This window comes from Amblyomma mixtum, chromosome 8, assembly GCF_055824585.1.
Source record: "Amblyomma mixtum isolate Tamu chromosome 8, ASM5582458v1, whole genome shotgun sequence".
In the NCBI taxonomy this organism is placed as follows: Eukaryota; Metazoa; Arthropoda; class Arachnida; order Ixodida; family Ixodidae; genus Amblyomma; species Amblyomma mixtum.
Window position 1 is genome coordinate 127,386,553 of NC_143019.1, and position 25,220 is coordinate 127,411,772.

At 51.1% G+C, this 25,220-nt stretch overlaps 1 protein-coding gene across 1 annotated transcript in view; it reads right to left on the reverse strand.

Moving 5' to 3' along the window:
- LOC149334265 (cytochrome P450 4c3-like) overlaps positions 1-17,373 on the reverse strand; it is a 69,043-nt gene extending 51,670 nt beyond the window's left edge. Inside the window, exons 1-2 of the mRNA XM_089555102.1 lie at positions 17,095-17,373; positions 13,984-14,096 (exon numbers count right to left, since the gene is read on the reverse strand). Of these exons, the coding sequence (XP_089411228.1) occupies positions 13,984-14,096; positions 17,095-17,368 (387 nt within the window). The 5' untranslated portion in view covers positions 17,369-17,373. The remainder of the gene's footprint in view (positions 1-13,983; positions 14,097-17,094) is intronic.
- Positions 17,374-25,220: the final 7,847 nt, after the last annotated feature.

Below are 25,220 nucleotides of genomic sequence, written 5' to 3' on the forward strand. Positions count from 1 at the left end.
ACTTGATCCCGCGTAGCTTGGTGTTCTCGCAGTGACACACGGTAAGGGCTTTGGCGGGGGTGTCGGGTGCGCTCGTCGGTTAGAATGCGATGCTTGGCATACGGCGTTTGTCGAACCTTCGACGATGAAAAGAAGCACTCGCTCTAGCTTCGAAGCAGATAGTGGATCGGGTATTGTTTGGTCCGGGGCAGCGCTTCGTTTATGTCAAAGACGTGCTTGTGACCTCCCTTAGGTGAATCTTCTGGGGCTCAATCTATAGAGCGCGAAGGCGTCGGAAATGTCGAATAGTTCGTCGAAGAGAGAAATCGTGGCTCTTTTGTTAATTATCCGCTATAATTAGCTGAAGTTCTTCAGCAGCAATACAGCTTAGCCATTAGGGAAATATGCACTGCCCCTTGCGATGACGACTCCTGGCTCTAAAAGCAACTTCGTGTTCTCTTTAATGACACCTTTCATGTTTTGGCATCCGTGGTTCCTCCGGATCGCTTGATTGAGGTGGAACGCTCACTTGTTCATCCAGGGTACTCAGGGCAGCATGCTGCTCCATGATTGTCATCGAAGACATAGATTCGTCCGTTCAAAGCGTGGTGAGCTTGGTTCGAAGGTCGCTGATCGCCTGATGTTCATTAAGGAAATCCATGCCCATGATCACTTCGCAGGAAGTTGCCGTAGCACAATGAAGCTTGCAGGTATGCCCCTTGACAGTCACCCGCACTGTGAATCGTCCTAATGGGGTAATGAGGTGTCTTCTGCGCTGCGAATTTGTGGGTCGTCCCAAGCGGTTGCGACTTGCCTCAGCTCCGCAGCGAATACTCCATTCATCAGCGAATAGTCAGCTTCTGTGTTACCTAGAGCGGTATCTTTCTGGCCGTCGATAACTTTTAAGTCGGATGTCCTGGCTCTTGCGTTGCACGTCGTCCTCGGCGACGGGTCACGCACGGCTTTGTTGGGTATGTGAATCGTGACTAGGGCGTGTCGCGTCGAAGCTTTCGTGGGTGGCGGCTGTAAGTATGCGCACTGTCATGTTAACACGTGCCCTTACGGTACCAAGTGCGCATGCTGATGCTTGTACCTGTCCTTATATAAGCAGCCCCTTGTCTGATAATAACCAGACTTTGTTCCCTGATTCCCGGCCGTACACATGGTGTCAGAAGTGGGGTGGCGACGCGTTTCGCAAGCCGCGTTCACCGCTGTTCTTCGCCGCCCCCTCGTCCAGCTGCACCCCTAATACCCTCCAGAGAAAGAAGCATGGCCTCGACGGTTCTTCCACCGCCAAAGCCACTGGAAAGTACGGGTGACGCTTACCAGAATTAGATCATCTGGAAAAGTGAGTTCACTCTGTTTTCTACGGTGACCGGACTAAGGAAGCAGCCTAAAGACTTTCAGGCAGCAACTCTTCTTGTGACAATTGGAGAAGAAGCAAGGCGGGTGTTCTATACCTTAGATTTCGCAAATGAGGAAGAAAAGAAAGACCTCGATAAGCTGATTGAAAAAATTGAGGCCCACTACAAACATCGAAGAATTTAACATTCAACGAGTTTCGCTTCGAGGTCGAGGTCATTGTATGCGGCGTCGGCTTATCGGGGGCGGCGTCTTTAGGCGGCGTTATCATTGCAGGATCTTCGGCGCTTCGCTCGTGAGCAACTTCACTTCCAAAGGTTGCTTTCTTTATTTTCCCCTAGGGGGCCTAGGGGACCTTCTTTGGACAGCCGTGGCGCAGATGCGGCATGGTTATGTTAAATGTGTGTTGAATGGCAAAGGGGAGGGGAACAGACGGCTTGACGGTTGTGGGTTTCTAAGTGGACACAGGCCACCACCCACCGCGGGTTCGAGCTTCGCGCGAGCCAAGGGCCCCGATCAGCCGTCACCACACACCACTGGGACACCGATGCAGCGCACTCAACCTCCGCTGGGAGGAGAGCGATTCGCCGCAAAGAAATAGGCCTCCAAGTTCACAAAGGAGACGTTTATTCACGTCGTCCTTCAGCAGGTACACAAACACTCAATAGTCACCCCGTCCCGGGGGCGCGCGAGGAGCAAGGCTCCGCTGCGCGCACGACGCGACCAGAGTAATGCGCGCCGCTAACACGCCGCTGCAGGAGAATGTCCCCGCGGCAGTGCTGTGATCTCTCTCTCGTGTCGACCGTTGGGCCGGTTGCGAGAGAGAGTGGGCAATCAACGCAAGGTACGCCTGTCTGAGGTCGCTGGACCCCGCTGGACAGGCTCGAGCCGCTGCAGGTCAGAGGACACGTGCGGGCGAGCTCGAGTGAGCACTGGTCCGAACGGCAAAGGCCGGCACGGACAAACAGTAACGTACGCACCTTACGCTGTCTCGGAGGGATCTCTCTCTCTGGGCCCCGCTCGGACGGTCGCGCGGCGCGCGGCCGCCCAAAGCGGGGTCCCGAATTCCCGCCAAAAGGCGCCAATGGCAAAGGCCCTTGGGGAGCCGGGGCGGAGCTGTGGCTAAATGACAGTGATTAGTCACCCAGCCGCCTCTCCACCGCCTGAGGCGGGAGCAAGGGAAAGAGGAGAAACAACGCGGGCGGCCGGCACAGCCGCGCAAAGGCGACGGCGCAAAGCCAGGATTCCCACATCCCCCTCTCCTTAAATGCCCTCCTACCCATCGGCAAAGCACGCGGCCAAAAATAAAGAAATCAATACACAAAAAAAACTACACTTCAGTTCCAAAATAAAGAAATGAATACACAAAAAAAACTAGCTACACTTCAGTTCCAAAATAAAGAAATGAATACAAAAAAACTAGCTCCTCTTCAGTTCCAGAATAAAGAAATGAATACACAAAAAAACTAGCTACACTTCAGTTCCAGCCAGAACAAAACAAAAACACACAAACAAAGGGAAAACAAAGGCAAACAACACTTGCATACGCTTCAGTAAATCAAAACAGCTTGCAGATTATATACACGGTTCACAAGGAGATGTGAATAGAACTGTACAGCTATGTTACAGGTAGATGTCAGCCTCAAAGTTCGATGGCGCGGCCCAGTGGGCCGGTCGGCGACTCACCGCTCGCAGGCTTCAAGTTGAACGGGTTGGGAGGGCCGACGACTGATGGCGGTCTTCTTTCCGTTGATGTAGGGTGCGTTGATGACGACGGGGCCGGGGCAGAGCACTGACCTCGCGCCCTTGGACACGACATCACGTTCGGGCACAAGACAGTTAGTGCCCCCCCATCACGCCGGCTGAAACGGGCGAGGACGTTCGGCGGCGTCCAGATGTGTAACCTTGTCCACAGCGAGGGGTCCTTCTCATCCTCGCGCTCACGCAGAAGCACAGCGGCACAACTCACAGGCGTCGCCTTGGTTCATGGTTACGCGCGCACACAGTCACATCCACAACCACGCATACACCGGCACGTACGCGGACGCTGGTCGGCGACAACGATCCCCTCATCAGAAGCGTCCAGAGGCGCCGCGGCGAGGGTCAAAGGGTGCACTTTCCGCCCCCCCATCGCCCCAAACGCCCCGCCAACTTCCCCTCCATACGGGCCGCACAAAACTCGCACCGCGACACACGGCTCCTTAACGAGCCAACCACCCACAGTCGGGCCGGAAATGAGAAAAGGCGCCGTACAAACGACAGGCAAACTCTGCGCTTCAAAAGATAAGCGCAAGAGAGAGCGGCTGAAGTATACATATGTACAAGTCTGGTTAAAAAAAAAACTGAACGACAACGCAGACGCATGTTACCTATGTACATCTCGGTACGTTAGAACGAAAACCGACGAACAAGCTGGAAACGAAAGTGGCTAAAAACTGACTAAACAAAACAAATAAATAAACTGATAAACACACAAGGCTGGAACTGAGCATGCTGCAAAAACAAAAAAAAATAACACACCGTGCTTCGCCTAGGTAGGGCCTGACGAGAAAGCTCGCCAGCTAGCTGAGGCTGCCTGCCTTCGGTTGCGGAAAAGTCCGCCGTCCGGCATCAATCACACCGGTGACCGTCGCCTCAGATTGTACCGGTGCTCCGTACGCTTGCGTTCCGCAGCACCAGTTGTGCCTTTGCGCTTGCCTTTGATACCAATGGGTACCGGCACAAGCTCGTCAGACCGTGACGCGTAGGCCTTCAGGTCATTGAACCCCTGCTTGCTCCTGGGGAAAGGCCCCATCAAATCGCAGGTGGCCATCTGCCACGGACGCACACTGTCAAACGGTTTCATCATTCCAGGCGGCTTGCCGCCCCGTGACTTCACCGCTTGACAGACATGGCAGGAACGGCAATAGCGGAAAATGTCACGCTTCATGCCAGGCCACGTCACCGAATGACTCAGTTTTGCAAAAACTTTGGAGCCACTCAGATGACCGGCCAGTGGTTCGTCATGAGAGAATCGCAAAAGTGCGCCTCTCAGACTTTTGGGGATAACCACCTTGAACGGGTCGATGGACTCGTCATCGGTGGCTATGTATTTCAGCACGAGCCCGTCATTGTCCAGCAAATATGACTCCCCGGGGTTCGCCGCGACACACGCTGGCTTCTGCCCCTCCTGCGCCCGCTACAATACAAGTAGCGTCACGGCGCTCCGTCTCCCTGAGACCGTCGCTCACCTCGCGACAAAAGGGGTCATTTTGCTGGGCTTTCAGTAGCTCTTACGGCTGAAAACGATTCCAGTCATCCCAGAGGGGAGCATGGTCTCGTCCCCACTCAGGTTTGCAGCCAAAATTTCCGTTCGCGTCGGCAACTCCGAGGCGCTCACGAAGAGCTTTGCCTCTCGTCCGCTTTGCGAAGCGCTGCTTGTCTGGTTAGCGGAATGGGTTAACCCGTTTGCGGGCTCCCCCTCCTTGCCGCCCGGCGGCTCGTCCGCTGTTTCGCCCCCTCCGCCTACAGGCGTCAAGGCGCCGCTGGCGAGTGGGGCACGGGATAGCGCGTCAGCTACCACGTTTGTGCTCCCCTTTCGACACTGCACGGAAAAGTCGTAATGCTGTATCAGGAGAGCCCAGCGCGCCAGCCGACCCGCAGGCTCGCGGAGCCGCATCAGCCAACTGAGCGCACTGCACCCCTGCCTCAGTGGAGGCTTGGGCGGGCTGCACGAACGAGGGAGGCAAGGCTCCTAGTTCGTTGAGCGGCGCGGTTTCCGCAGGGAACCGGGCCAGCGCCTCGCCGTTCCCAGAGCAGACTTGACTGCTCGCGGGGCACGGCTGCTGCTGTTCGAAACTGCCGGTTGCGGCAGCGTGACACGAACTGCTTTCGCACTGGGCGCAAAGCATGCACAGCTGAGGCATGTGACCAGCGGATGCACCGCAGGGTGCTCCCGATACAGCTCCAATGGGAGCCGCGTGGTCGACATTTTGGGTTGTGCCGCCGTAAACCCCAATGGGGGCCGCGGCCAACCACGGTGTCTAGCTATTCGAAGGAACAGCAGCCAGCGGATCAAACGACGCTACAACTCCGTAGGGAGCCGACATGTAGCTGCCGAGTGCCCCGCTGGGGGTAGACATGGTGCGCAAGCGTGATCGGCAAGGCGACCTGCTCGGCTGATGTGCCATCAAAGGCGTAAGCGCCAATGACTTAGCACGTTGGGCGCCAGTTGTGGGTTTCTAAGTGGACACAGGCCACCACCCACCGCGGGTTCGAGCTTCGCGCGAGCCAAGGGCCCCGATCAGCCGTCACCACACACCACTGGGACACCGATGCAGCGCACTCAACCTCCGCTGGGAGGAGAGCGATTCGCCGCAAAGAAATAGGCCTCCAAGTTCACAAAGGAGACGTTTATTCACGTCGTCCTTCAGCAGGTACACAAACACTCAATAGTCACCCCGTCCCGGGGGCGCGCGAGGAGCAAGGCTCCGCTGCGCGCACGACGCGACCAGAGTAATGCGCGCCGCTAACACGCCGCTGCAGGAGAATGTCCCCGCGGCAGTGCTGTGATCTCTCTCTCGTGTCGACCGTTGGGCCGGTTGCGAGAGAGAGTGGGCAATCAACGCAAGGTACGCCTGTCTGAGGTCGCTGGACCCCGCTGGACAGGCTCGAGCCGCTGCAGGTCAGAGGACACGTGCGGGCGAGCTCGAGTGAGCACTGGTCCGAACGGCAAAGGCCGGCACGGACAAACAGTAACGTACGCACCTTACGCTGTCTCGGAGGGATCTCTCTCTCTGGGCCCCGCTCGGACGGTCGCGCGGCGCGCGGCCGCCCAAAGCGGGGTCCCGAATTCCCGCCAAAAGGCGCCAATGGCAAAGGCCCTTGGGGAGCCGGGGCGGAGCTGTGGCTAAATGACAGTGATTAGTCACCCAGCCGCCTCTCCACCGCCTGAGGCGGGAGCAAGGGAAAGAGGAGAAACAACGCGGGCGGCCGGCACAGCCGCGCAAAGGCGACGGCGCAAAGCCAGGATTCCCACATCCCCCTCTCCTTAAATGCCCTCCTACCCATCGGCAAAGCACGCGGCCAAAAATAAAGAAATCAATACACAAAAAAAACTACACTTCAGTTCCAAAATAAAGAAATGAATACACAAAAAAAAAACTAGCTACACTTCAGTTCCAAAAATAAAGAAATGAATACACACAAAAAAAACTAGCTACACTTCAGTTCCAAAATAAAGAAATGAATACACAAAAAAAACTAGCTACACTTCAGTTCCAAAATAAAGAAATGAATACAAAAAAAACTAGCTCCTCTTCAGTTCCAGAATAAAGAAATGAATACACAAAAAAACTAGCTACACTTCAGTTCCAGCCAGAACAAAACAAAAACACACAAACAAAGGGAAAACAAAGGCAAACAACACTTGCATACGCTTCAGTAAATCAAAACAGCTTGCAGATTATATACACGGTTCACAAGGAGATGTGAATAGAACTGTACAGCTATGTTACAGGTAGATGTCAGCCTCAAAGTTCGATGGCGCGGCCCAGTGGGCCGGTCGGCGACTCACCGCTCGCAGGCTTCAAGTTGAACGGGTTGGGAGGGCCGACGACTGATGGCGGTCTTCTTTCCGTTGATGTAGGGTGCGTTGATGACGACGGGGCCGGGGCAGAGCACTGACCTCGCGCCCTTGGACACGACATCACGTTCGGGCACAAGACAGTTAGTGCCCCCCCATCACGCCGGCTGAAACGGGCGAGGACGTTCGGCGGCGTCCAGATGTGTAACCTTGTCCACAGCGAGGGGTCCTTCTCATCCTCGCGCTCACGCAGAAGCACAGCGGCACAACTCACAGGCGTCGCCTTGGTTCATGGTTACGCGCGCACACAGTCACATCCACAACCACGCATACACCGGCACGTACGCGGACGCTGGTCGGCGACAACGATCCCCTCATCAGAAGCGTCCAGAGGCGCCGCGGCGAGGGTCAAAGGGTGCACTTTCCGCCCCCCCATCGCCCCAAACGCCCCGCCAACTTCCCCTCCATACGGGCCGCACAAAACTCGCACCGCGACACACGGCTCCTTAACGAGCCAACCACCCACAGTCGGGCCGGAAATGAGAAAAGGCGCCGTACAAACGACAGGCAAACTCTGCGCTTCAAAAGATAAGCGCAAGAGAGAGCGGCTGAAGTATACATATGTACAAGTCTGGTTAAAAAAAAAACTGAACGACAACGCAGACGCATGTTACCTATGTACATCTCGGTACGTTAGAACGAAAACCGACGAACAAGCTGGAAACGAAAGTGGCTAAAAACTGACTAAACAAAACAAATAAATAAACTGATAAACACACAAGGCTGGAACTGAGCATGCTGCAAAAACAAAAAAAAAATAACACACCGTGCTTCGCCTAGGTAGGGCCTGACGAGAAAGCTCGCCAGCTAGCTGAGGCTGCCTGCCTTCGGTTGCGGAAAAGTCCGCCGTCCGGCATCAATCACACCGGTGACCGTCGCCTCAGATTGTACCGGTGCTCCGTACGCTTGCGTTCCGCAGCACCAGTTGTGCCTTTGCGCTTGCCTTTGATACCAATGGGTACCGGCACAAGCTCGTCAGACCGTGACGCGTAGGCCTTCAGGTCATTGAACCCCTGCTTGCTCCTGGGGAAAGGCCCCATCAAATCGCAGGTGGCCATCTGCCACGGACGCACACTGTCAAACGGTTTCATCATTCCAGGCGGCTTGCCGCCCCGTGACTTCACCGCTTGACAGACATGGCAGGAACGGCAATAGCGGAAAATGTCACGCTTCATGCCAGGCCACGTCACCGAATGACTCAGTTTTGCAAAAACTTTGGAGCCACTCAGATGACCGGCCAGTGGTTCGTCATGAGAGAATCGCAAAAGTGCGCCTCTCAGACTTTTGGGGATAACCACCTTGAACGGGTCGATGGACTCGTCATCGGTGGCTATGTATTTCAGCACGAGCCCGTCATTGTCCAGCAAATATGACTCCCCGGGGTTCGCCGCGACACACGCTGGCTTCTGCCCCTCCTGCGCCCGCTACAATACAAGTAGCGTCACGGCGCTCCGTCTCCCTGAGACCGTCGCTCACCTCGCGACAAAAGGGGTCATTTTGCTGGGCTTTCAGTAGCTCTTACGGCTGAAAACGATTCCAGTCATCCCAGAGGGGAGCATGGTCTCGTCCCCACTCAGGTTTGCAGCCAAAATTTCCGTTCGCGTCGGCAACTCCGAGGCGCTCACGAAGAGCTTTGCCTCTCGTCCGCTTTGCGAAGCGCTGCTTGTCTGGTTAGCGGAATGGGTTAACCCGTTTGCGGGCTCCCCCTCCTTGCCGCCCGGCGGCTCGTCCGCTGTTTCGCCCCCTCCGCCTACAGGCGTCAAGGCGCCGCTGGCGAGTGGGGCACGGGATAGCGCGTCAGCTACCACGTTTGTGCTCCCCTTTCGACACTGCACGGAAAAGTCGTAATGCTGTATCAGGAGAGCCCAGCGCGCCAGCCGACCCGCAGGCTCGCGGAGCCGCATCAGCCAACTGAGCGCACTGCACCCCTGCCTCAGTGGAGGCTTGGGCGGGCTGCACGAACGAGGGAGGCAAGGCTCCTAGTTCGTTGAGCGGCGCGGTTTCCGCAGGGAACCGGGCCAGCGCCTCGCCGTTCCCAGAGCAGACTTGACTGCTCGCGGGGCACGGCTGCTGCTGTTCGAAACTGCCGGTTGCGGCAGCGTGACACGAACTGCTTTCGCACTGGGCGCAAAGCATGCACAGCTGAGGCATGTGACCAGCGGATGCACCGCAGGGTGCTCCCGATACAGCTCCAATGGGAGCCGCGTGGTCGACATTTTGGGTTGTGCCGCCGTAAACCCCAATGGGGGCCGCGGCCAACCACGGTGTCTAGCTATTCGAAGGAACAGCAGCCAGCGGATCAAACGACGCTACAACTCCGTAGGGAGCCGACATGTAGCTGCCGAGTGCCCCGCTGGGGGTAGACATGGTGCGCAAGCGTGATCGGCAAGGCGACCTGCTCGGCTGATGTGCCATCAAAGGCGTAAGCGCCAATGACTTAGCACGTTGGGCGCCAGTTGTGGGTTTCTAAGTGGACACAGGCCACCACCCACCGCGGGTTCGAGCTTCGCGCGAGCCAAGGGCCCCGATCAGCCGTCACCACACACCACTGGGACACCGATGCAGCGCACTCAACCTCCGCTGGGAGGAGAGCGATTCGCCGCAAAGAAATAGGCCTCCAAGTTCACAAAGGAGACGTTTATTCACGTCGTCCTTCAGCAGGTACACAAACACTCAATAGTCACCCCGTCCCGGGGGCGCGCGAGGAGCAAGGCTCCGCTGCGCGCACGACGCGACCAGAGTAATGCGCGCCGCTAACACGCCGCTGCAGGAGAATGTCCCCGCGGCAGTGCTGTGATCTCTCTCTCGTGTCGACCGTTGGGCCGGTTGCGAGAGAGAGTGGGCAATCAACGCAAGGTACGCCTGTCTGAGGTCGCTGGACCCCGCTGGACAGGCTCGAGCCGCTGCAGGTCAGAGGACACGTGCGGGCGAGCTCGAGTGAGCACTGGTCCGAACGGCAAAGGCCGGCACGGACAAACAGTAACGTACGCACCTTACGCTGTCTCGGAGGGATCTCTCTCTCTGGGCCCCGCTCGGACGGTCGCGCGGCGCGCGGCCGCCCAAAGCGGGGTCCCGAATTCCCGCCAAAAGGCGCCAATGGCAAAGGCCCTTGGGGAGCCGGGGCGGAGCTGTGGCTAAATGACAGTGATTAGTCACCCAGCCGCCTCTCCACCGCCTGAGGCGGGAGCAAGGGAAAGAGGAGAAACAACGCGGGCGGCCGGCACAGCCGCGCAAAGGCGACGGCGCAAAGCCAGGATTCCCACACGGTACGTACTCCCCACTGCGCAGGTCGTGGTCGCTGGCAGAGGAGCGGTCGTGGGACATTGATGGAGAAACACTGCAACCCGATGCGTCTGTACGTGCAGTGGCGAAGTATATGCCCGACATAGCCACAATGGAAGCGCAGTGGGCGGTTGTTGGGAATCCTCCACTCGTCGCCTTTTCTATTACCGTTGCGTCGCAAGTAAGGTGGAAGTGCGTTAGCTACGGGGCGTCGTTATTGCAGAGCTGGTTCCCGTCGAAGAGGGTTTGAGGGGTCTCGTCGGTGCGCGCGGCTGCGTAGTACGGCGGCGTAGGTCATGGCTTCAGGCTCCGGTGGTATCTGTGTTGCCGGGGAACCAGCGCATGCTGTACTTCTTCATGGATGATTTCTGTTGCAGACGCCACTTTAGTATGCTGCGTTGGCGATGGCAGCTGTCGGCGAAGTTCTTTCCGAACAGTTTCGGGAATTAGATCTCGCAGATTATCCCCGCTTGCAGGAGTATCATCTGAAGGGCTTGCCTTCAGCACTTGATGTGGTCGGCTGTTCTGACGACTACGGGCGTCAAGCGTCTTTTCGACGGTAGTAGCTTCGACAACGAACTTTGCAATGGTTTTTGGATTCCGAATCAGGCCGGCGACGAGTTGCTCCTTTACGCCGCGCATAAGAAAGGTGAGCTTCTTTTCTTCAGTCTTGTCAGAGTTGGCGCACCGGAAAGGGCGTTTCATTTCTTACACATACGCACTCACGGTCTCGCTTGAGTGTTGAATTCGTAAGTGCGTAAGTGTTCCTTACCGTACGACGCTAGCGAATATTCCAGTATTCCAAGTAGCCGCTTTTTCAAGGTCGCCTAGGTCGTGAGGGAAGGTTCCTGGTTTTCAAACCAATATCTGGGAGGGCCGTCCAATGCGAAATAAGCGTAACGAAGCTTGCCGCTGTCGTCACAGGCGTTCAGCGCTCCCACGCGTTCGTGCACGCCCAGACAGTCTTCTATATCTTTTTGCGGTTCTCCATGCAAAGTCGGTGGCTCGCGGGGCTGGCGAAGCATGAGGGGCGTCGACTGTGCCAGGTTCCATTGCCGGGGGCATAGCAGGATAGAAGGCCAGCACCTCCAGCAGGTGGCTCGTAGTGGTGGCTGCACTTCGACGAGCAGGAAAACAGCGATAATGGCTTCTAAACGAAACTCTTAATCTGGAGTGACTTGCGCCCGCAAAGAACTGAATGACTCGGCGGCGGGGTAGCAACAGGCGAGCTCGGTGGTCGCCGAACAGAATGTCCGCCCCTCTCGGCCGTGCTCCATTTAAAGCTGATAGCGAACTTTCTGGATACACTTTGCAAAGTTACTACAACGTTTTGGAACAACGTATAATCTGCGCCGCCTGGATGCGATCAATCGAGATAAATATGGTGGGGTCTTGCATCACAAACAAAGCGATAAATTAGCGTGCTGGCAGCTTTGGAGAATGAACAAACAAACACTACACAGACTCGCGGCAATATTTGATGGAGGTATGCGCCCAGCTCCCAGAAAGGCTTCCTACCTTACCCCTCTGCTCACTCCAAACTGATTAAGCGTCTTATAGCGATCACTGCTATGAAAAATGCCCTCAGCAGGTCCCCTCGCCATGAGCTGAAAGCCAGATTTGATGCCCCGGTAATCCGGCTGAGGCCGGCAGGGTTCCCCGAGCACCTTCTTCGAAGCCTGTCTGAAAATATTTTGGCCGAATTGTGTCGTAAACTGGCCATGAAACAAAATGAAAAAGGTACTGTGGTGGCGGTTGTCTAGGTCCATGCGTTTGCGCTTAAGCTGAAGAATATTGGCGCAATGTTCGGAGTTGGAGCTGCCAAGAACTTCGGCCCCCAAGAGCACCCTCACGCTGCATCGCCGTAATTTCCAAGAAGGCGCGTGTTAGCGCGACCTGCGTCACTGCAAGCTTTCGAAGAATCACAGGGTAAATCTCACGCGATAAATTACAGAGCCCCTCGCAATCAGCAAAGGCGGCGAAGATTGTATTAGTGCTCCCTGTGTTACTTTGCTGGATAAACAGATAGCCTTCTTAGATAGCTGGTAATTCTGTTTTCTGTTTGTTTTTGCGCGTGCAACGTTCCTATTTATTGCCCCGTTGCAATAAAGTCTTGCTTGATAGTAGCGCTCGTGGCGTGTCCTTCTCTCGTCCCGTTTCTTGCGCTAGTTGTTTTCAGATTACACCAACTCTACACCACTGTGTAAAGGAAAATTATGCGCATAATTAGAATGAACATCAAAAAATTTAATACGACTGTTTTCAATGTGAAACTCTGGATTTGACCTAGTACTGTTCCGAAAACATTATTTCCACAGTTGTTTTCAAGGTCTGGTTGCCAAAATAGTGCTTAAAAAAGACTATGTCGTGATCACACCAAAAACAATCACAGCGTTTATTGTGTGCAATGAGTAGTTTGCTGTGTTTCAACCCAAGCAAGCAAATGCGAATAGCGACCTTATGTCGCTAGCACTGACATCACAGTGGTATTTCCTCAGGTTCGCAGTTTGCCAGCGGACAGGTACACCTGGTAGAATCTATGATATGGGTCATTTTTTGATTTTACATAAAATTGCCGCTACGTTTTTCTGGGTGTTAATAGCACCCGTCTGTCCTCGGAGTTGTAAAAGTAAGGGTCATGTATGAGCCTTCAATTACAGCAAATGTTGCCTTAATTTCGGTTTCTGGATTCGGCTCATTTCGAGAAAAAACTAATTTGTTAATTATTTATAAAGTATTTGAAGTGAACACGCACTCCATGCAATTCATTAAGACGTGTCCTAAATGCTCTTGCTTTTCGTTCGCGGTATGTTGACGGGAAGGTTTACTATGGTTGTTTTTGTTACCTTCTTTTTTCTTCGTCCTTTTCACAGTGCCTTGACTCTTTAATTCTTTAATTTAATTCGACAGCCCGTGAACACATTTGCTCCTTTTGCGCCGCCGTGTTGTTTGTGACTGCGAGCCCAAGTTCGCTCGAGAAAGAGTTCGAAAGTTGCGCGTAGTAGGCCATCAGCATAGACTGCATGCTAACAAATATGTCAGAAAGCCATCTATTCTAGTAAGAAAAGAGCTTCGATGTCTATGCTCGTAGACTTTCCACGAAGCGCGAAAGGAGTGTGGACTATCAAGTTTATGCTAGCTGACGGACCATGAGGTTTTTTCGATCCCGTTTCTTTTATTTCTTAGTTGGTATATATCGCTTTTGGAAATAAACTGATACAGTTGGCAGTAGTGAGCTCTTGTGTTGTGTTTTATGCAGTGCTCGCTTGGTGTGCTGCTTTTGCCTCGAAGAATAGTTCCCCTTTGGCGTTCCTTACGGAACACACAAAGCCCTTTCTTGCGAACGGTTATTGTGTTGATGTTGGCTAAGGCAGCACTATGCTTTATGGCTTGATCAGGTCACACGCGTTGTGGAGTCCATGGGTACATGAAGGAGGTTTTAAGGAGTAGAGGAAGTCATACAACACTAGAAAAGTAGAATACGAGGTTTACCTTTGTTAGGCTTTTGGAATGCAAGTGTTGTTTGAACCTGCGCGGTAGTGAGGCTATAATTTTGTCACGAAGGTTTAAGCTCATATCAAGTGAACCGTTTACCGCAATTTGTTAATGTCTGTTTCTCAATGTCGAAACAATAACACACTCTTTAGTGCGCAATATACACCGCGAACAGCGTCTCTAAGCAAGATAAACCTGAGAGAGACTTAAGCATGCACATGCGTACTCAATGAACATTTTACCTCGACGTACTCTGCCTTAAAGACATCTAACCAAGGCCTGAAGCCAAGGTAGATAAGGTACCGTCCGTAGTTTTGAAAAGTAGCATGAAGTCCCGAGGTTGCAGCAAAGACCACTGAAACAGAAAGGAGGCAGAAAATGGAGTCAGTCTATTGGTGATTATAACGGTAGAATTTCTAGACGGGAAATTTTGTGAATAGCTTTGGTGAAAGACTGTTCACAGGAAAGCCGGCACATGCAGGTAAATAAAGATGCAGCGCAGAACTGCAGCGTGAACAGCGGTCAACACCTTCTTTCATTCTTTGCGGATGCTTATTTTTCCATCTCGTAAAGAGTGCAATTTAACAATCTTTCTTTTTTTTTCGACGTGTTCATCAGTTGCGACACAATTTCCCAGCCAAGAAGCAGCGCAAAAGGCTAATAATAAATTTTGGTAACTTTTGCGGCCTCCCACAGAAATGACACACCAAAGCACGAAAGTGAATACGTAGTTTAACCCATGTACAGTCTTTGTCAAAAGTAACAAGGCTGCACATTTTATTCTCAGTCTTATACTAAAGCTATTATGCCAGCCCTCAAGCTCTAAATTTATGTATGATAAAAAGAACCCCTGTTCTCACCTTCAAAGAACTTGTTGACCTTTAGGTAAGTATGAGGGCTCTGTTATACGAATGAGAAGCAAACAATGGAGCCTGGTTACTTTCTACAAAGCCTGTTTGTGCTATTTTTGCGTGAAATGTGAAGAAAAAAGATTAGAGGAAGCGGTCCTAATATATAAAGGTAAAATGAGAAGTGCTGATACAAGAATATTTCGAAATGTTTAATGATCGTCTTAATCTTGAACACAGGTCCGCAATAACATATTGCATGGCGTTGCTGCGAAGGACAGGGGAACAGAGATGATAATCATATCATTGTGGCATTGGAACAAGTGCCTTATTTTCTCACTGGCACCCTGTTCTCTCCTCAGAATAGACTGCATTCATTTTCACACTTGGCGATGGGCAGGAGGTTCATGCCTGGTAACTCTGCACCCAGGAAGCCTCCATACTGTTGCCAGCTTCAAAATTAAAAGATCGAACTCAAGGCTGCTCATGGCCCAAAAACCTCTGCACAAGGGAAGGTAGGAACAGGGAAGCGTATGTAAATCCTATGCCGAAGGATTTAAGTTTAGTTTTATGCCCCACCTTGTTTCCCCGAGTACATAAATTGGAGGGTTCAGACAAAGTCCCCTCCGCTGCGCTTAAGGCGTGGGTCGTTATCACATTTGCCGGAAAAGAGGATTGTCTCGCTCCTGCGGCTTCGATGCAATGCGACCGTTATGTTGTTACGCACAATGATTGCCTGAATTGGCGCGCCGCGCATTTGACGTAGCATGAAGCGAGGTCTGTATGCTGGGCACTCTGAAGAAAAGCGCTCGACACCTACGGTCGAACGCTAGCTCTTCTTTGAGGTCGAACGCTCACGATGACACACTAGTGCTCATAGAGTTTCTGAACACCACCTAGAGAGAAAGCTAGCTCCAGTGTCTATGCGAGTTTCATAATGGGCACTTAATCCACCGTGCGAATGAATGCCAGGAAGACAGCGGCATTGTAATTGGCTTGGCTAGCGTTAGTCCTAATAAATAATTGCGACGGCAGAAATACACATTTTCGCAATACATCTATCGCAAGGAAGCGTTGTTTTAGAATCAACATGTCCTGTAATAAACTATGCTTACTGTACATTGCAATAAATTAGCATAAAAGCAGATAGGCATAAACCAGCACCGAATTTGCCTAGGGTAAGAGATTGCTTTTTCTTTCTGCTGCCAAATAGATCTAACCATGAAAAATAATTTTGAGTTTTGAACGGACACACTTATCGCAACAATTATATTCTTTTAAAAATTGTTAGTGCTTAAAATAGTACACTATAGAAGCTTCCGTTTTCGCGTTGCGAAAAACAAACGTTTCATTGGTGTCCTTGGTAATTGCGGGTTCGCGCCCTCTGTTCGTGCATAGGTTATGGCTCCTGACATAGGAAAGTTGCACGAACCCTCACTTTATAATGAGAAACTAGTCTCCATGTGCTCAGTGCCGGCTCTCACCTTGTCCTGGCGCTGCGCTTGCATTTTGCCAAGAAAAGCATGAATTAGAAAGCTGAAACCTCCCCTACTCGCACGTGACGACCGTGTTCATGCTGACAAGTGACACATGCGGTATTTGCATGAATTAGTTCATGAAGTGGACGTCGTTCCTGCATGCAAAGCACGACCACGGCCAGATTATAAATTAAGCAGATGAAATCCTCGATGAGTATTGCTAGTATAAGCTGCGCTTGTCGAAGTACTTTGCGGTTTTCAAAGGTAAGTGTCTCCGAGACTGATACGATAAATGTGCAGGATCGCCACAGCAGCAAATCACTAAGCTCTCAATACGCAAAAAAAATTTCGTCCTTCTTTCACCTTTCAATGCCCAGGTAGCACAGCCCTCTGTTGGATAAAACCAGCTTGCTGGGCAAATGGCTCCAAGTGATAGGGCTAACGGACTTCAGGCCTAGCATGCCTGAAGTCCGTTAGGCCTGAAGTCCGGATACTGAGCTCAGCTTCGAGCATCTTCGGGCACTTCGCATCTCAAATGCACTGCCTGCGTAGCTGGATATTTAAACCACCACAAAGTGCCCCAAACATCAGTGAGAATGAAAGTGAAAAACCAACCCATAGCACAGTAAACAAGCGATCAGATGTCAATTCGAAGTCGCTGTCTTCCCGGCATGCCTCGGGTGTACATGATGGATGAAGTGCAAGGCCGCCAGCTTTCCTTTTAGTGAATATGAATAAACTCGATGCTAAGCCTATACAGCACGTAAGCTGTGTTAAGTGCCCTCCGAATTCTTTTTTGTTCTCTGCCACCTTGCTCCCCTCTCACGGCGCGGTTGAGGTGTTCACCAAGAAGCGACACAATTACTGCTCGTTTCAATTACTCGAAAACGAGTTTTTTTTCGCTAAAATATGTGTGCCCAACAAGTCATCACTCTGTTTTGTTCACCAAAGAAAACACAAAAAATATCTCATTCCAGCACAATGAAACAGGCGTCGATAAAGGAGCGTTATCGGAGCGGCAACTCACGGGTACTAAATCCAACCGGGAAGTTCGGCTGATAGCAGGCCTTCGTCATGATCCACAGGTGTTGGAAAGGGAAGTGCTGCCGTATCTGCGGCACGTCTTTGAGCTGTTTCACAGTCTTCGAGTGGATCTTCCGGGCAGCCCACAATAGGATTACGATGAGTAGCACGACACTTGTCAGCGTGATTGCTAAGACCCTGGCAAGGACAATCGCCACTTGAGCCCAACAGCCGGGCGATAACAGGTGCTCGATGTCCGCCATGCACAGCATAGGCATCGTAGCAATTACAGCTGCAAGGAGAATGCACCAAACACAGTATGAGTGAAATATGTCTTTCAGTTTTCACGAAAACAAACTTGGGGACACAAATCGCATTCCAAGAACCTTCGTCATTTTGGCGTCTTTCTTATGCAGGGTGGTCGATGAGTGGCTACAGCATTTTCGGACATGCCTGGGGTAACTTCTTTTGTTTCGCTTTCTTTTTCCTCCCTTCCCTAGCTTTATGTGTGAATTATGCGGTTTATAATTAAACACGCTTGTGGCTATTGATATGTCTGTTCCTCCTTTCGTACCTGGTCTGTGTGGGTTTTTTAAAAAAAAAACGTAATGCCAATTAGCTCATATGTCAGCACTGGTACACATTATGTGCCCCGTCGTCATCATTTAGCTGAAGAAAAGAAATATACATGCAGAAACTTTGCCAACAGAGGTAACCACGTATTTCACTCCTTGCAGTGGTGAGCTGTTCAGTGTATGCAAAAATTTTGCAGCTCTTCTGTTAGAGACGCGTGGCGGGCATCGCGCCGACCCAACGACGCCCACACAGGCGTCTGTGATAGAGCAATCACAACCCAGCGCAGACGAAAGACTAGATGATGGAGTAACAAACATCAAACGAGCAAAAGGCGCAACCTCATCTACTCGCCATGGGGCCCTCACCGTTAAACCTTGGTTACGCACCAATAGGAGCTCGTGCACAATCACACCTGCGCGAAATCCGCCGCACTTACCGCACCTTTACGTGCAATGCGTGCACCAAGCCACTGTAAGCAAAATCACCGAGTAGCCATTGGTTACAAGGACAAAACGCCTGTATAACGATGCTGCGGGTGTGGCCATCAAATGCGCAGGTGCCATAGCCACCTGTTCAATCATTATGCATTTTCATCTGCAATTCAGAGCCAATCAAAACATCACTGAAAGTTAATTAACTTCAAGAATTTGATCACTTATTTTCTTTTCATTTAAGAAAAAAGCAAGAAATTTATTCCGAAAAATATGGTAACAGCACAGTAAACTTCGGAACATATTTAACACTCTTAAATCTCCAGGGACAGGGGAACTGCCGACAATTATGCGGACACAAAACGCAAATCAAGGGCCACTCAAAAGCGCTGCATTATTTCACGCAGCATGACCAGTGTAGGAAGATTAGGCGGCTTTGCGCTTGCAGTTAGCTTTTTCATCAGATCTGGCTTTTGATTGAATGACTACAATTTCAAGGAGGACTTGGCGCCACCGTACGGGAGCCGCAAGCAAACAAACATTACTGCAGTCTTGCTGACGACATCACGGGCGGATCCAGCTGGACAGATTGTTATATAAAAACTTGGACGAAACACCAAATGCAGATCGGATGCAAGTTTTTTTAATGCATGCGAGTAAAACTGCTCGAGAAAGGATATTGAATGAAATAAGGATAATGAAAGAATAATCGCCGAGATGAAAAAGTGTAAACAGCCGCCGCGGGGGCTCAGTGGTTATGGTGCTCGGCTGCTGACCCAAAAGACGCGGGTTCGATTCCGGCTGCGGCAGCGGAATTTCTTTGAAGGAGAAATTCTAGAGGCCCGTGTACTGTGCGGTGTCAGTGCGCGTTAAAGAACCCCAGGTGGTCGAAATTACCGGAGCCCTCCACTACGGCGTCTCTCATAGCCTGAGTCGCTTTGGGACGTTAAACCTCATAAACCAAACCAAACAGTGTAAACATTTCGGGAAGTTAGTGAGGCGGGCTGTGCCAAGACTGGTTCAGCGAGAAACTACGCACACAAGACGAACAGAAGTTGGAAGTTGGAACTTGTGTGCTTTTCTCGGCCCGTGCTGCATCAGTCTACGCAAAGCATAAGAGAGACAGCAAACCTTTGATAAACAAAGATAGAGGATGATACGGCGCAGATAGTGAACGCAGGCATCTTCTTGGTCCGCGTCCCTAGTCCGGGATGCCACAAGATCCCGCCTCCTCGCGAGCTTGAGGCCCAATGCAAAGCAAAGCATAACTTAGACAATATAATAGATCGAGAGGTTGGAGTAGTAAATAATTGGGTGGCTAAGGGGCTTCAGGATCGTTGCCTGGTTGAGCTACTTTCTCAATAATACTGCACCAAAAATGAGTGAATCGCTGTTCTGTTTTTTGGAAAGGCAAACATACAAGTCACATATGACACCTATCCGCCGACGCGATACTGGCTTCGGCAAACGAAATGCTCGTCTACAGTTTTCGTCTCGCACAGCTTATCCCACCTAACCAGCGAATGCGCCAACTTGGCCAGTGACATGTATCATGGCACAGTGGCAGAAGTTAAGGATAGCGATGAAACAAAATATTGATGAAAGCGTGTCGCGCGGCAAGCTTTCGGGAAGTCCGCTGCAAGCGAGATCGTTAGGAGATATTTGAGACATCAACCTGATTACAGCTACTCTTCAATGCTTATTGCTTGCGCGAAAAATGAGCAAACCAAGAGTCTACGTTTCATGTTTGCCCTTCAATAATCGCCAGCTGTAAACAGTTGAAAACGCCTTATATTTTAATTGAAGGTGGCCTATTTTAATGAATCTTGGGCCCTCCGGCATCATGCGGCGTTGTTGAGAATGGATTGTGCAATTTTACCGGCTGGAAATGGTGCAGTGCTGTAGTTATGCGCACAGCGACCTACAGTAGGCGGTATTTTGCATGTTATGCTACGACCAGAAAGCGCCCATTTTGTGTTAGGTCAGCGGGACAGCTGCCAAAAATTCCTGAAGGCGCGGTCGAGAACACTTATCGGCGTCGCTTTTGGAAAGCCGAGAAAGCCACTTGTTTAGTGCTAGTAATGGCTGAACATATTTTTGGCTGATATAATTGGAAATAAGAGATAGGTCGTATCTATGATGAATGCTTTGATGATGATGAATGATCAATGATGAATGCTTTGCCCTCCCGATGGCAAGGAATCTTCTAGAAACGTTGGCACGCACCCCGAGGTTTTCCCTCCCTTGTTCACTTTGTGATTACCAAGAATCACATGACCAGCCTCTTTCCACCATTTTCCCAGAATTGCTGGGCATATATGTTTGCCTTCCAGCAGGCCTCGCTTTTTTTCGCCAGACTCTTTTTGGTTAGCATCATAGTTTCGTTGCCCTCGTTACAAGGTAGAACAACAATATTACCGCCTCAGCGCCGCCTCAGATGGCTTCTTTTTCAATAAATAAGAGCCAGGTGCCATTTTGAAAGTAGGTCAATGGCACGGGTGCCTGCTTCTATCCGGACTGAGGACGACAACCGGTTCACAGCTTGTTCCACTGAGCAGGTTACTTTCCTTTTTTTCAGAGCACAATAAGTATTGAAATTCAGACCGCGGTAGACGACGGACGCCTCGGCGGCGATCGGCTGGTAAGAGGAAAGGTTGACCCGGTCTTGTTAGACGTTCTTCGGTCCATACGGCCGTGAAGCTTGAAGTTTTTTCTCCTGAGAGGTCATACAGTGGCAGTAGTTGAACGTCAGTTCAATCACCTTTACAGGTTTGCTTCAGGTGTCGCCGGCCAAAAAAGCTCTCAGTCTCCAAGGTCTCAAAGAAAGGGCCGAGATAATAATGTTGAGGCCCAAGCTGTCAGGCGCGCCAATGCGGCGACCCGCAGTCATGAGGTGCGCTTGGCCCAGCGAAGTGCCGCACACGCTTCATGAGGTTTCGCGGGAAGCACTCCCCGAGTATACGAGTAGTACAAGCGTCGCGGAAGGAATGCAGTATAGCATCAGGCAAAAACAAACCTGTTTCGCGATGCATCCTTCAAATTTGTGTGCAAAACTCATGTACACAGCGCCCTGTAGATCCTTGTAACTCCCTTGCGAGCTGGCGCAATCAATTAGAGTCTCGTCTAGTTAATACACTGCATGCACTGGGCTCTAGCACTGCAAGACAAAAAAAAAACTACGGGTACACATATGCCGGGCTGTTAATATGCCTCTGTGCCGGTCGAGCCATTTCTCGCTGATCAAGCTCGAAGTCCGGGCTTCCACTGCGTGGTGCATGAGAGACCTTTCTCCTCCTCTCCCCCACGTCAGCTAGACCTCTGGGTAAGGCTTCCATCACTGTGGTTGAGATGGAGGACCCGTTTTCAAGAATAATGTGGACGTCTGCGTTTACAAGCAGACGAAAATGAAAAAAGCGTCTGTGTGCAAGAGAGAGAGAAAAAAATTATTCCTACTCATTAATCTAAAAGAACTTGCTGCTGGGCTAGTTGGTTTTGGATCATAATTAAATAGTTTTAAGGCGCAAAAAACAGACAAGACACATAGGCAGGGAATAGGACGAAGCGTTTCGTCCTGTAACCTACCAATGTGTCTTGTCTGTTTTTTGCGCCTTAAAATTTTTTAATTATGAACCAACGCATTGAGCATCGAGAATGCTTTGGGCCAGGGTCAACAAAGGCAACTGGTCCGTCAGCACGCCCGAGGCTAGCCCATACCGCCACGTCGGGAGAGAGGGGTTTGGAAAACGAGGGGAAATAAATGGCAAAGGGGCAGGTGAAGAGTGGATGTTCTTAATCAGCATACGGTACGGGAGAGTTGGGGCGTACAGTGGTGAGCAGCCTTGTCTAGAGCGCTCGGGCGGTGCACTTCCTTGCAAACAAATCCCGATTTTGTGGCAGCCTCTAGGGTCCAGCTGCAACGCTTGCACGGAAGTAGCGCCAGATAGCCTCGTAAACAAAGCAGGCACGAAAACTTTGCCCTGTAGTGAGGGGCTGCTCTCTAATTTCGGTTTTTGTTACCAAGTGCGCACTGCTCAAGCGCTCTAGACAAGGCTGCTCACCACTGTACGTCACAGTGCTATGCACTCTTCCTGCACGTCAACGACCCCGAGTTAACGAGATTTCTGTGGAGCCCTTCGCCACGATACTAATTTCTCACTCCTTTTTTTCTCTCCTAGAAACATTCTGTCTCGGCGCTTTTGTGGTGTCCACTGAGAAGTGAGATACTTGGTCCGCCGTTTCCTACCCTTAAAATCAATTTTGACCCGGCCGCTTTTGGATGGAGAGGAAACACAAAGGCGCCCAGGTGTTGTACGATGAAATTGCACGTTAATGGCGCCCAGGCGTTCAAAATTATCTCGGATCCCTCCACAACGGCGCCTCTTTTTTCTTTCACTCCCGCCTTTCTCCATTTCCTTACGGCGCGGCTGGGGTGTCCACTGAGATGTGAGACAGTTACTGCGTCATTTTTTTTTCCTCGAAAAACAATGTTCAATTTTCTAATTTTTTACAACCCTACATTCATTGAAATCGACATTGGTGCCGAAGGCTGTAGTGTCTCCTAAGGCCAGCTCAGGTGCATGGGTAACTTCTGCAGTCCTAAACATTACAAATATAAGACACCTGACACGCCACTTTGATGTAACGTGCCGAACAAATAAAATAGCGCTAACAGATCTTACCTCGTAAAATTTGAAGAGGAAAGCCGAAACCAAGACGACAGTCGGTGGCCCGTGCTGAGGACAGTTTTGCTCACTACAAGCATGCAGCGTAACACAAGCCCGGCACGGTGCTTCCCTTGTACACGGCCGCCAGGTGTGTCGCGCGGAGTCCACTGATGGGCCGCTTATCTCAAAACGACCGTGAGCTGCTTGCGAAGCAGTGGCGCGGCGCCCCGTAAGAAAGAGCCTTGATAACACGGCGAAGCCTGGATCGGAGAGGCGCGCCTATGCGGATGCCTGTAGTTTAGGCACGGCGGGCCTCAGCGACGTGGCGCACGCGCTTCGAAATAAATTACTGGAAGTACTCGCCCACTTTTGCAAGAGTCGCCGCACGTATTGAGTATTGCATCAGGCCGAAACAAACCTGTATGGCGGAATTCCTACAGTCTTATGTGAAATTCTCTGATAAGAAAAACAAAACATATGGTTCGGTTTGGACGGTTCCAAAAGAGCATTCGAGCGCATGCCAACTGTGAACGCCGACAACACCCACAAAAGTAATGACAGTAGCGGCATCTTTAATGTGCCGTGCCCGTTTTCAATGCTCCGGTGAGGACATTTTTTATTCCTTTTTGCCCAGAGGGGTTTGAGCAGCCCAATTCGTGCCGTAAATACTGCCGTAAACTACTTTTTTCTCTTTCTTGTTCATGTTCATAGACTCGGGCACGTGCGTTACCATTTTATTCACCCCACCAGAGCGCCAATTTCTCTGGAATAATTGCAGACACGCCCAACTTTTTCTATCATGCTCGAGATTATCATTGGTGTTGTATATGCCATATCTCGAAAGTGCTTCACCATCTTTAAGTTAAACTGGCCCAGAACGGCGGCGATTGCAATCTTTAACGACCGCCATGCTGGCTTGCTACTATCGCCGCAGCCGTGTTGCTTGTTTGCGGGTGCAGGGTAGTTCATTGTACAGTTTGGCCTTCAAGCCGGTCTGAAGGCTGTCTCCGTTTTTTAATGACACCCACGTAATGGTTGCATCAACGCAAGGAAGGAAATATTTTGTTACTGCGTATTCCATGAAAGGCTAGTTGGCGTACAGGCACCCAAATATTTACTGGCTTAGGGAAAAGTGTTGCAGAATGCAGCGAAAAATTTGCTAAACGCCGCAAATATTTTGCGCTAAGTGATAAAAATACAAATACTGTCAAAATATTCTCTACCGTCAAGACGTCACGCTCGCCACATATGAAAAGTGCGGCTAAATAGGTACACAGTAAAATTTAATCAGCCTCGCCGCGGCGGCTCAGTGGTTACGGCGCTCGGCTGCTGACCCGAAAGGCGCGGGTTCGACCCCGGCCGCAGCGGCTGAATTTCGATGGAGGCGAAATTCTAGAGGCCTGTGTATTGTGCGATGTCAGTGCATGTTCAAGAACCCCATGTGGTCGAAATTTCCGGAGCCCTTCCCTACGGCGTCCCTTATAGCCTGAGTCGCTTTGGTACGTTAAACCCGAATAAACCAAATAAATTTAATCAAATTTAAAACCTCGAAGTGTCGCATGTGCGGGGACAAGTTTAGACGTCCTTCTAAAATCGCCATATTACTCAGCCTTGGAACGAATGCACACCATGTCAGCTCTGCGGACATCCAGAAAGTATTCGCGAGAAAATTCGAATGACACACAATGCACCATGGCTGAACGGAGCGCTGTTTTGTTCCATGGCCCACTAGGGCCTACGCAATTCATCCGTTGGGCTCTGCGTGTAGCGTGGTTACGCGACAGTTTTGAATTTCCTGCCTTCGTCACAACTTTCTTCTTTTTTAGTGTCACAGTTTCTGTTCTTTCGCTCAGCCCTGCTCAAGAACTTGCGATTTGGTCGATTTTTTGCGCGTGGACTCCAGGTTCTTAATGAGATTTTATGTCAGACCAAAAGCTTGCGCCATTGTCAGAACGCCTTGTAGAAATCGCTGTTTGTTCCTGGTGAACAGAGCACGGCATTCACGTCCACAAGAGTTTTTCATATCCTCTCATTTCCTTCAGTCTTGTGTGGTGGGCGCCTATTGCACACCAAAACGCTTGACGATACCGCCACTGCTTGCGCCTCTGCAGAGTTTTTTCGGTTGGACAACAGACAAACTCCATAACCGCTGAGCCACCGCGACGGCCTAAAAATAAGTTGAGCGAGAAGTTATTTAGGAGTTCTCCTAAGTAAGTAAGTGAGTTCCTTAGGTAGAATACCTAAGTAATTTGCGATTTGCTCTTGGCATCGCCTTGCTAATTCACTCAAGAGATAAACTGCAAAGCATGATCAATGAGTTAGACAGGTGGAGCCAAACGGTGGGTCTTAAAATTAACATGCAGAAGACAAGCGTAGCAGGGTCGCCCGGAAGTTAGGTGGGCGGATGAGATTAAGAAGTTTGGGGCGATAAGGTGAGCACAGCTGGCAAAGGAGAGGGT